At 46.0% G+C, this 12140-nt stretch overlaps 1 protein-coding gene across 3 annotated transcripts in view; it reads left to right on the top strand.

Annotated features, from left to right (window-relative positions):
* LOC144121020 (lithocholate 6-beta-hydroxylase-like) overlaps positions 1-12140 on the top strand; it is a 74451-nt gene that overhangs the window by 16044 nt on the left and 46267 nt on the right. Inside the window, exons 9-14 of one of the 3 annotated variants that reach the window (XM_077653926.1) lie at positions 1595-1682; positions 3997-4154; positions 4440-4528; positions 7040-7177; positions 8382-8544; positions 10557-10666. The exons of 1 other annotated variant lie outside the window; for it this stretch is intronic. In XM_077653926.1, the coding sequence (XP_077510052.1) occupies positions 1595-1682; positions 3997-4154; positions 4440-4528; positions 7040-7177; positions 8382-8544; positions 10557-10649 (729 nt within the window). In that variant the 3' untranslated portion in view covers positions 10650-10666. Of the gene's footprint in view, positions 1-1594; positions 1683-3996; positions 4155-4439; positions 4529-7039; positions 7178-8381; positions 8545-10556; positions 10678-12140 lie in introns of all 3 variants that reach the window. One more of the 3 variants, XM_077653927.1, reaches the window with a different exon arrangement.

Raw genomic sequence — 12140 nt, 5'->3', positions numbered from 1 at the left:
TACTCGTAAATATAACGCACGATGTTTAAGGTTTTACGGAGGCGTATTGAATTTTGTTACCGGCTTCTAACAATTTCGCCGCTTTCTAGTGCGGGGCAGATAGCGAAGATAAGCTAAGCATTTTAATTATTATTTTATTAGTGGACGCGAAGTACAGTTTTCCTGCTTGAAGCAATGGTGACAGGCAGACATTCTTAATCGTTAGCAGCAGATTAATTTAAGGTGTTGGCCGGGCACACTACTTTGTTCTGGCCAGAGCAGAACTTTAATAGTATTTCAGAAGAGTACAATCAGCATATGCTCGGCTACTGATCCGGAGTTCCCGGGTTCGAACCCGACCGCGGCGGCTGCGTTTTTATGGAGGAAAAACGCTAAGGTGCCCGTGTGCTGTGCAATGTCAGTGCACGTTAAAGATCCCCAGGTGGTCGAAATTATTCCGGAGCGCTCCACTACGGCACCTCTTAATTTCTTTCACTCCCTCCTTTATCCCTTCCCTTACGGCGTGGTTCAGGTGTCCAAAGATATATGAGACAAATACTGCGCCATTTCCTTTCCCCCCAAAACCAATTATTATTATTATTATATGCTGCCACAGCTTCGAATGCTTCCTTGGAGATCACGCCACATGCATGCGCTTTAGGTCTGCAGCTAGCCTTTGTTTCATGATTCCGCACTTGGCCGAGTTTTGTGACGACTGGCGCAAGGCAATTTCTCTGTGCTCATTTGCAGAGACCAGTGAGGATGGCACGCAGCTCATAATTTTTCTTTGTGCTTCGTACAGACTTTCGCAGCGTGTACACGGGGAAGTCAAGGCATCCACTCTTCGGAATATTACCAACAGCTGTAGAAAGGTCCCGCTGCAATTTCCTGCGCGCTTTTGCCAGTTACACACAAATGTCGAGCGAGGAATATGGCTACCCACCCACAGGGAGCACTTTTTAGAGGGGTGATTATACGCCAGACTTGAAGGAAGTTTTAACTTTCTTCGGCCAGAAAACATTATTTTGTTCCATAGGCGACAGCTACGGGACAGAAACAGGTAGCTGCTATTATACACTATGTTTAGCGTTCTTGATATAGCATCAAAACTTCATTGCCCTCCCTCCTATTTAATAAAATGACCCTTCGGCTTTGAATGTGAAGATTGGTGACGGACTCACCTGTGCAAATGGAAGGATGGACTCAACTTTTTTTTTACATTTTTCCACGCCCACAAACCTTGGCTACTCAGAAGCGAGCCAGACCCAAATATTCTATTCCCTTCACTTTTTCCAAGCAGTCTTGACGAGCCAACAAACTGGGCAAAAATGCGCAAGTTTTTTAGTGACGGGCATTAAGCAGCCCCACATGATTGGTCTTTAATTTCTTCTTATGGAGAACTATTTCCTGACGCATATTTCATGAAGTGAAAATGACAGCCTTAATTCTAGACAAAATTAACCAACACATAGATGCCACAATATTGGATCTCAGTCCGCATGCAAAGAAATGCTCCACGGAATTTCAGGTTTTGGTATACAGAGACCAGGTTGTTGCCTTCGAATTGTTCTGTTAATATTTTGACTAACATGTGTCCTTATTTACGGCGTTTCAGAAAGAAGATGACTTCCTTCAGGTGTTTATGGACGCAGACTACGACTGGAAGAGCGATACTGACAAGACAGAATACAGTGAACAAAAGAGTGAGAGATATGGGTTTTTTATCGTATCATGACCTGAAATTTGACTCATAAACAAGCGCAGGTATTAGCACTGTGGTATTTCACATGACTCTCGGAAAACAAAAACGGCATCGAAGTGAGTTTCGTAAAGATAGATATTTTTAATATACGTCCTTAGGAAATAAATTGCGGGCAAGGGCGCCAGCCTGGTTCTAGCGATATTTTGCTTGTATTAATATGGCTCCTTCATTTCCAGGCACTTTAGAGGCATGATTTACGTAAACAATTTTAGAGATACGTAAAACCACAGTGCAAGCTTTAGTTGATGTACTCAGTGATGCAACAACTTTGTTTTCCTGAATAGCAGTGCCGACAAATTGGCACACTATATCTGTCGAGAAGCACGTGCAGTGACTTCAGTCACGGAGTAAATAAATTAGATTCTCTTTGGCTCGCGGCTTGCATAAACGTCTTTCAGATGGTACCTTTGAAAGTCTCTGTCCTGCGGCTATTGCTTGTAGCTTTTATGAAGGCACAAAAGAAAGAAGTGAGCGTGCGTCGTGTGACCTCAGTGTTGTTAACGCGCGTAAAATGCATTCGGATTCGCATTTTGGAGGACGTTTCACTCTGCGTCAAGAATCAGTCGGATAATCTTGTTAAATATAATCATTCTTCTCGGTGGTCACTGAGCGCACCGAAGAGTAATCCTTCGTTTTCAATTAGGTGATAATTTTTTTTTCTTTTATGCAGTTTTGAAGATTCGTAGATGAGCAAATTGGTCCATTTAGAAAGTTGTAAAAATTCTTGAACGGAATGCCTAGAGATAAAAAAAATTAAAGAAGTAAATCATGCTGAAAATTTGTACGTGCTACTCAAGTTGTTCAGCCTGACTGATTGGAAGGTCCCGCTCACTGATAATGATTGTAGCTGCACTCTTAAGGACGTACCACAGCGGAGATTTGTAAAGGAGAACGATCTTGAGTGAAATTCCTAAAATAATCATTCATGCCGCGGGCAACGAGATTTTTGCGTGTAATACTCAACATTTTTCATATCGCGCAGGGAAGAAAGGTGCCACAACTACAGTAATGACATTCAAGAGTTCTTTTACGACAATTTGAAACTTTTTAAAGGAACCCTTTTCTTACCTCCAACAGGTAGAAATTTTCAGACTAGCTTTTGTTGTTTACATATCTATCTAGGAAATCAAAATACACCAAAACAATCTCGCAAGCGACTACCAGCAAATTACTACTTGCGTATTATTCTTCTTCGCCCCGCCGCGGTGGCTCAGTGGTTAGGGCGCTTGACTACTGATCCGGAGTTCCCGGGTTCGAACCCGACCGCGGCGGCAGCGTTTTTATGGAGGAAAAACGCTAAGGCGCCCGTGTGCTGTGCGATGTCAGTGCACGTTAAAGATCCCCAGGTGGTCGAAATTATGCCGGAGACCTCCACTACGGCACCTATTTCTCTTTCTTCTTTCACTCCCTCCTTTATCCCTTCCCTTACGGCGCGGTTCAGGTGTCCAAAGATATATGAGACAGATACTGCGCCATTTGCTTTCCCCAAAAAACCAATTATTATTATAATTATTCTTCTAACCCGGTTTGCTTCATTCAAGATGTTGGTGATGTTGGCTTGCAGGCCTTGCTTTTCAATGCCACAGGAAACGGAATCAGCAAGTGTAGGGAGGGGGCCAGCCCCGCCGCGGTGGCTCAGTGGTTAGGGCGCTCGACTACTGATCCGGAGTTCCCGGGTTCGAACCCGACCGCGGCGGCTGTGTTTTTATGGAGGAAAAACGCTAAGGCGCCCGTGTGCTGTGCGATGTCAGTGCACGTTAAAGATCCCCAGGTGGTCGAAATTATGCCGGAGACCTCCACTACGGCACCTATTTCTCTTTCTTCTTTCACTCCCTCCTTTATCCCTTCCCTTACGGCGCGGTTCAGGTGTCCAAAGATATATGAGGCAGATACTGCGCCATTTCCTTTCCCCAAAAAACCAATTATTATTATAATTATTCTTCTAAACCGGTTTGCTTCATTCAAGATGTTGGTGATGTTGGCTTGCAGGCCTTGTTTTTCAATGCCACAGGAAACGGAATCAGCAAGTGTAGGTAGGGTAGCCTCAGTCCGCTAGGCAACGTTCGACACTTGGCTGCCCTCTCGTCGAAACGTCCTCTAGCGTATTAAGCTCATATCGCAAAGCTTGTTCATTTTGCTTTTTCTTGTCAGCAATCCCATTTTCTGTTCTTCCTTCCTCCGTGAAGCCCGGCGTTAGTCGTTAAAAGCTTGTAATAAAATGATGGCGTTGAAACACAATCAAAATGTGTTTGCAGAGATGACGCTGGACGAGATAACAGCCCAGGGGATAGTGTTCTTCTTGGCTGGAGTGGAAAGCGTCTCTACGACCGTCATCTACACTGCGTACTACCTGGCCCAGCACCCTGATGCCCAGGAAAGGGTGATTGCCGAAGTAGACAAATTATCCCCTGAGGTACGAGGGTCACACCACGGCTTACAGGGAACAATTTGTTAGCGATAGATGAAATCGTGAATTCGTAAAAACATTTTATACAGTGAAAAAAGCCCGTGCACTTGGGTGTATGAGGCGCGTTAAAAACGGCTCACGTAGTTGACATCAATCTAAAGATATTCGTGCAACCGGACCCAGGGCTGAACCCCAACTATGCTGCTTAAAAATGCAACACATTGATGAGTTGTGTGCTAGGCAATTTGCGTTTCGATTTATGCAATTTGCCTTCTTCACTATCTTTTTCAGGGCGCATTGACCTACGACGCACTTCAAGATATGGCCTACCTCGACGCTTGTATCAAAGAGACGCTTCGTCTCAGCTCATCAGAATTTTTGTGAGCATTTTAACATTAAAACATTCTATATGTGGTGTACTTATGCCAAAATATAGAGTAAGGTCAGCGACTGAGCGATGGGGTGGCTGAAAAGTTTAGGGGTTGGGTTCTCATATGAGCTGTTAGGTATCGCCCTCGCACAAAAGAAACCGAGCAGCCGCGACGGCTGCGGGAAAAGGGCACTAAGCCTAGCGGCGACTCTGCGGTCGCCGGCGCTGGCCGCTGCTCCCCGACTGCGAGTGTAAGCTGGGTGACGTAAGCCCGCGCTTTCGCCCTCCTTCCTTGCATGATACGAAGTAAGCAGGTATTATGTGCGGCGATGATACGAAGTAAGCAGGTAGTATGTGCGGCGAGCGATTTCGAGCCTTTGGAGTGCTGTCATACTTAGCGAAGGTGCAGGCTTACGTTAGCCACTTTACACTCGCAGCAGGGAGCAGCGGCCAGCGCCGAAGAGAGCAGGGCCGTCGCTCGGCTGGAAGACCGTCCCAGCTCGGCTGCTCGGTTACTTTTGGCAAAGACGATGCAGATATCGTATTGTTAGCTAATTAACTTGCTCGCGTGCACATATGGTTCGCTTCACATGTTTATTACCACAGCGAGGAAATTGTGTGCGTATTGAAATTTATGCATTGCAATTTAGTAACAGGACTGACAGTATGGGCAGTTGGAAGAAAAGTGAACAATACATGGTGCCAGGTAAAAGACGAGCGAACAATGCGGCCCGTTCATAATTGTGTCGAAATCTGTTTCCGGAATGCGTGCAATGAGAGCGACGAAAAAAAGTTTTTTTTTTCGCTGATATAGCCTTCCTGAAGCTTGTGGCTATGCCTTTACTTAATATCTCAATATACAAAATTGTATCATGCCTCTAGAGTGTTTCAGCATAAATATACACAACGACATTAAAAAGGACACCTACCGCACATGTGGTTGGTCACAGTACGTCGTGGGTTTGGCCAGCGTCTCAAGAGCCCCACTTCGCACAGATACCGGTAGAGAACGCGTGCTATGGTGATCTGCCGCAATTAAAGCTCTCGCGTATGACAAGGGCATAACAAAGTATAGCTTATTTTCTCTGGCAGTCGACTAACCACCGCCGGCCCTATTCCATATAACCGATGCTTGTAGAGGCGACTGACGAATACAGCAAATCTTAGTTTTGTGCAGTCTGGGCTCAGGATTGCAGCGCCAAGAGGAAAGCTCTTAGCAGTTTGAAATATGTCTCGATGGCAAAAATAAAATTTATAACCGAATAGGAAAAAATGTCTCAGCGATTAAGGATTTCCAATAATGCGTTTGGGGAGCCGCCACGGTGGCTGAGTGGTTATGGCGCTCGGCTGCTGGCCCGAAAGACGCGGGTTCGATCCCGGCCGCGGCGGTCGAATTTCGATGGAGGCGAAATTCTAGAGGCCCGTGTACTGTGCGATGTCAGTGCACGTTAAAGAACCCCAGGCGGTCGAAATTTCCGGAGCCCTTCACTACGGCGTCCCTCATAGCCTGAGTCGCTTTGGGATGTTAAACCCCCCTAAAACGAAACCAAAACCAATAATGCGTTTGGCTATGGCTAACACAGCTGTCTCTGCGTTCGCGAATACTGTGCCGACGTGACGCGATTGGCCATGCGTTGGTTCCTGGGCGTAGCGCGCTTAGACGGCTCCTCGATGCTGGTGACGTGCAGCGCTTAGTCATGCGTTGGTGACGTCATAATCAATGAGTTGAACTGTCCACGTGACGGGTTACGCCAACACAGACGCCAACGCTCGCACCACGAATGTCCCACTAACAGCTTCGCTGCAAGAGAAGTCAGTTGAAAAGTAACTCAGTTGTGCCAACGTCCTCAAAGTTTTAAGCACAGTCAGGTCACGTTTGGAAACTTGAAAGAAGTGCATTTTAGTGCAACGTTTAGGAGAATCTCTCAAGGTGAAGCGGATTTATAAGAAGGGGTAATTACTCATTAGCATTCACTCGAGCGAATCCATATGGCTACAGAGGCAACCTATCCAGCTTTGAGCTTTCACAGAAACTTCGCAGTTGAAGAACAAATCCGCCCGGTGCGGTCGCTTTATCAAGGAAGCTAACCAGGACGACCAGCAAGCAGATTGTAAGGCGAGACCGAATTGATGAACTCGAAGTACGAACGATTATCGTACAATGCTCAGGAGAACTCCACAAAGTGGAGTAGATTTGTATAAAGGAGTAATAACTCATTAGCATTAACCCGATCGCAATCATACGGCTTCAGAGGAAAGCCATGCAACTGCCACATTAACTTAAAATGCGGAGTTTCTGTGAAAGCTGTATAGCTTGCCTTTGTGGCCGTGCGGCAGCGCTTGAATGGATGGTAGTGAGTAATGACTCCCTTACGTGAATGTTGCGCAGCACTGTGCTAAGGACTATCATTTTTTGCGGCACCATTTTTCGTGGGTACAACGTTAATGCGGTTTTCCATGGAAGGGACTCGCACGAAGGGAGTACCTAACCTGCTTTTGCGTTGCATTTTGTTCTTCGCAGTCTGGCGCGGGTCTGCACAGAGGAGACAACAGTGGCCGGCATCCCTTTCAAGCCGGGAATGTGCGTGGACGTCCCGTTGGCGGGCATTCACCGCGACCCTGAATACTTTCCTGAACCTGAGAAGTTCAATCCAGACAGGTAGGCGAGAACGATTAGTCGAAAGAGTAAATACTGCGTACTACGCAGCAGAGATGTGATAGCGGTAGCATAGAAGCTCGCTGAGTGCGCACGACTTCGCCACAATCTGTACATAATACGTTCGCTTCTGTATTCATCGGATGTGTTTCAGGCTCAAAGAGGTGGCCTCAACGTGCGAAACGGATGCCATGTTTTTGGCTAGAAGAGTGCGGTGAGGGGCTAGTTGGTACGACATTATCGAAACAATGAATAACGGCGCAAAAAGGACGGGACAAGAGAGAAGAAACAAACACACGAGACAAGCTTGTCTCGTGTGTTTCTTGTCTCGTGTGTTTCTGTGTTTCTTCTCTCTTGTCCCGTCCTTTTTGCGCAGTTATTCATTGTTTCGATAATGTTTTTGGCGCCTGATAAAGTTGACATCTTGAATGTAAACATTTCGACAAAAATGCTCATATTTCTGGCCTTCGTGACGCGGCAGGGTTCCTTTTCCGGCACCTAGCGAGCGCGCATTGCTCGCGCGTGACTCCCACCTGCGCCCACTAGGGTGACTTCAGGCGGCGGCGATGCGTCTCCTGAAACTGTAGCAGTGGCAAAGGCGAAGGTTTGAAAGCGCCTCTCCTGCCCCAGTCTTTTAACCCTGAGGAAATAGGCACGCCTGTTCATAATCGCCGCCGGGTTTTTATTCATGAGACTTGTGGTCGGAGTGTTCGTTCCTTTCTGTATACTTGGCAGCTTATGCTCAGCTGTAAGGCAGAAGGCATAGTCAGCAAAAGGACGCATACACATTCATCGTTTCCATCTAGAATGTAAGTCAGCCAGATCCATGCAACCGTAATGTTGTTTATAAGGCAGCGGTTTCTCAGAGCCTGTTTTTATAAGGGATAAATGGGCAGTGCATTAGCACTCGACTCAAAGAGCACAACTATCTCACATAACTCCAAAACTTCAAATAGAGATTTGAGAGTTAGAATCGATTCGCGGTTGGGGAAATAAGAAACACTACAGAAGGCAAGGGAAACGTATAAGCGATACAGTCGATTTTCCACGGAATGAAATCGGTGAGTTTGTGCTTCAGCAGACCAAACGTATTTGTTTGTTAGCGTCATGTAAGGAATGGTTGGACTTAGAAGATGTCTTGCTAAGCCTTCTTTTTGTTGCTCTTTTTACGTGTATATTTATAACTGCAAATAAATTCCTTCAACAGGTTTCTGCCCGAGAACAAAGACAATGTGAAGCCCTTCACGTTCATGCCTTTCGGGAATGGACCACGCAACTGCGTCGGCATGCGGCTGGGTCTGATGCAGGCCAAGACGTTTCTGGCCTGCTTGCTTCGCCGCGTGAAACTCGAGACATGCCCTGAAACAAGGGTGAGCACATCACTCGACAAACAAGGAAGGCGCGTGACAAGTGTTTCCGAGTGCACTCTTTGACGTCCCTCCAGTCGTCACTGTCTAGATTGCTGATGTGCTCTCCGAACTGCATTATTGCATTCCTGCACTGTCTGGTTGTTTAGACTACGGAAAGCTTTTAACACACTACAGAAATTTCTCGCAACGTAGAGAGTGAGCAATACGGCATGTCACTTAGGTAGGAACTAAGTGGGTTGTTGTGAAGCGGGAAGGAAATAATGAGATGAAAGGAACGAGAAAATAAGCCCGTCTGAGTTGCGTCACTGTGTTGTGCTGCAGTGGTCACCAGCTCACTGCGGGCTCGCAGGCAACGATCGCGCTGACGGCGCAGCGATAGCGTCGCAAGGCGATGCCTCTGTGCTGGAAACTATTCCCTTTTCTCGTAGTGATGGCGCCAGACTTGTGGCTGCTGAATCCTGGCGGGCGCAACGCTCACTTTAGTGTGATTCGGAGCGTCAGTGCAATCCCTTACTTCATATCGACCTCACTTGTGACATTCGCATGCCACGCAATTTAGATAGGCGCGACCGTAATTCCTTGCACCGAATTCGCTGGGAATTTTCCTACACAAAAGTTTTTCTTCATCAAATTCGTGCATCAAGCAGCCCTCTTTGCCCGACATGGGATGTGTTCTAAGATCTTGAACACTTGGTCTGCTGCTGCTAGAATTTTAATACACATCGCAAGGTGTTGCTAAGTACTTTATGACTCCGTTAGGAAGGCGCCCTGTGCTTGGAGCATGTCCTTGGATCCTTGAGTGATGTGGCTTCGGCTGCGTGCGGGGCAAGATCCCTACTAGCTTATCTTAGTGACTCGCGTGTGATGGACACCCTTTGAACGTCCTGTGTATTTGTGAGTGCGCGAGTGTTGTGCATGCTTTATATCACCTTTCACCTCTTTCTTTACTTTCCCTCTTTCCATTCTATTCCTTCAGCCTCATTTGGAGTAGCATGCAAGGTTAACTACCACACGCACCTCTCCTGTAATCATTAAAATCTATCTCCCTCGCTCTCTCTCTCTATCATGCTTTAGCCGGAGCGCCCACAAACGAGAAGAAACGTCTTATAGAATTAGCATTTGTAAGCAACAAGGCTACATACGACATAAATATACTGTGTCTACACAATAAGGCGCCAGTAAAACCTAAAGAAGCATGTTGACGATCCTCGGAAGGCTTGGGGGAAATCAACCGATCCCACATGATGCTGCACTGTGCGTTACATTGACTCCATATATACTTTTCTTAAGCCTTTAATGTAAAAAATGATGCCTTAATATTACTATGTGCAACTTTCATGCATCTTCAGATGACTTTCAATTCAGGAACGGACGCTTGTTGGTACCAGCGTAAATAAGCTTTCCACAATGCGGATTCACCCTCCTGAACGCTTGACTGTAGTTGATATTCCCAAGAAAGAAGCTACAATGGTGTCGTTCGGTCTCTAAGGCCTTTGCGAGACCGCTGTACGGATTAAGTTAAAATTTAATGAAAGGTTAGTACAACGCCACTCTAGTTAAATAAATAAACGCCAGAAAAGCAATGCCTTCAATCATTTCACATACAACCACAGCGTGTGCACCAACATCCAGCTGTGTGTGCTAGTACACATTGCAAGAAAGTCGTGGTAGTTAAAACGCTGTAATTTTCAATGTCCCGTCGCTGCCAAATAATGAGCAGTAAAGCAGTCTACGTTGATTTTCAGAGTGACATCAGCACTGATAACTGCAGGAACAAATTATAGCTGTCAGATTCTTACGCATTGACACCAAAAACAGATCTGTACTACTGACTATATCAAGCGTTATGTAAATTTCTGGTATGAATGCGCTAGTACCTATGTTATGAGCAGGTTGGTTCGCGCATGTCTTCTGCATGGACTAACGGCATCAAAGTGAGCCTTGCAAAGTTTTTTGTTTCATTTCGTTCTAATGCTTATATATATATATATATATATATCGTTTTTGCGCAGGTGCCTTTGAAGTTCAAGTCTCGTATGCTTCTTCCTGTAGCGGATGGTCCGGTGATGCTTAAAGCAGCCGCGCGTAACACTTCGACCAGCTGATTCGCGGGAAGACAACGGTACGCCTTGAGTACGTGCAAATAGAACGCATGCGGGAATTCAGAGAAAAGTAGTTTGTGCCGGAGAAGTTTATTGGTTCTGTTGAGAAAAATTTGATTGTTCTGAATTACACAATTTTATAGAGACGGCAAACCGCTCATAGCTCAAACATGCCGAAACAAAATTGCTAGTCAGATGAAATTCTTCATTTTTGTGTGTAAAAGCTTCTATAAATTAAGCTTTTAGGTCAGCTATACAAGACTAGGAACTACTAGGACGAAACAAATGTTAGGCTTAAATCCAGTAAAATTAGCGGAATCAAAGATTGTTGAGCATGAGAATTAAATTTCATATTTTGGCAGCAGTGGTGGCCTAAGAATTTGAGAATCTTCCCCGTATGCGGGAGGTGTGGGATTCGGTCCCCCGTGCCCCGTGCCGCGGGTTCGATCCCGGCCGCGGCGGTCGAATTTCGATGGAGGCGGAATTCTAGAGGCCCGTGTACTGTGCGATGTCAGTGCACGTTAAAGAACACCAAGTGGTCGAAAGTTCCGGAGCCCTTCACTACGGCGTCTCTCATAGCCTGAGTCGCTTTGGGACGTTAAAAATCATTCCCATCGGTTTTGCAACCAGTAAAAGCTGGTTTGGTTTTATGGGGTTTAAAGACCCAAAGCAACTCAATCTATGAAGACGCCGTAGTGGAAGGCTCCTGATTTTCCCCACCAGGGGTTCTTTAACGTACTCTGACATCACACAGTACACGGACCTCTAACATTTCTCTTCCATCGAAATGCGACCGCCGCGGCCGGGATCGAACCCGCGTCTTTCGGGTCAGCAGTCGAGCACGATAACCACTGAGCCACCGCGGCTGCTGGTGTGGGTAAAAGCTTTCCCCTGCCTGGTGCTCGGCATGTCTGGGGCTAAAAATTTGTGAAATGGGCCTTTGACCCCCACTTTGTGTAGACAGAAAAGCACCTCGTAGCATGGCGCTCCTTGGCCAAAATTGGCCTCGCGTAATTACAATTCATCTTCATGATAATCAAATTTCGAATTTTCGGAACCCTGGACCGGCTTTCTTGTGTTGCTTTCTATTTGTACATTCACTTTTTAACTTTAATTATTTTATTTTCTTCAACAAAATGCGTGCCCATTTTTTTGCTGTAATTCTATGACTGGTGTTAGCCGCTACGCTGTATCGCTACAATTTTTTATGCAATTTTTTCAGTGCCCTTTCGCACCTATTAATTTTTATCCCTTCTGACATTTGCCTGAGAAAAACACCTTCTGACATTTGCCTGAGAAAAACAAAGGAAAAAATACAATAAACCTGAATTCTGAGCCGACCCTAAACCGTACCATAGGTGCTGCCCGAGCAGCTTCGGGTACTAAAGTTGTCGACTTTTATGGCCAGTGCGTTAGAATGCAGATCCGTTTGCTATGTGGTTCCTATATTTCACATCCTGATTTGCTGCTGTTCGCTCGATCCATTACTATTTT

This window comes from Amblyomma americanum, chromosome 2 (genome assembly GCF_052857255.1).
Source record: "Amblyomma americanum isolate KBUSLIRL-KWMA chromosome 2, ASM5285725v1, whole genome shotgun sequence".
Taxonomy (NCBI): Eukaryota; Metazoa; Arthropoda; class Arachnida; order Ixodida; family Ixodidae; genus Amblyomma; species Amblyomma americanum.
This window is presented reverse-complemented; position numbering and strand designations above follow the sequence as displayed.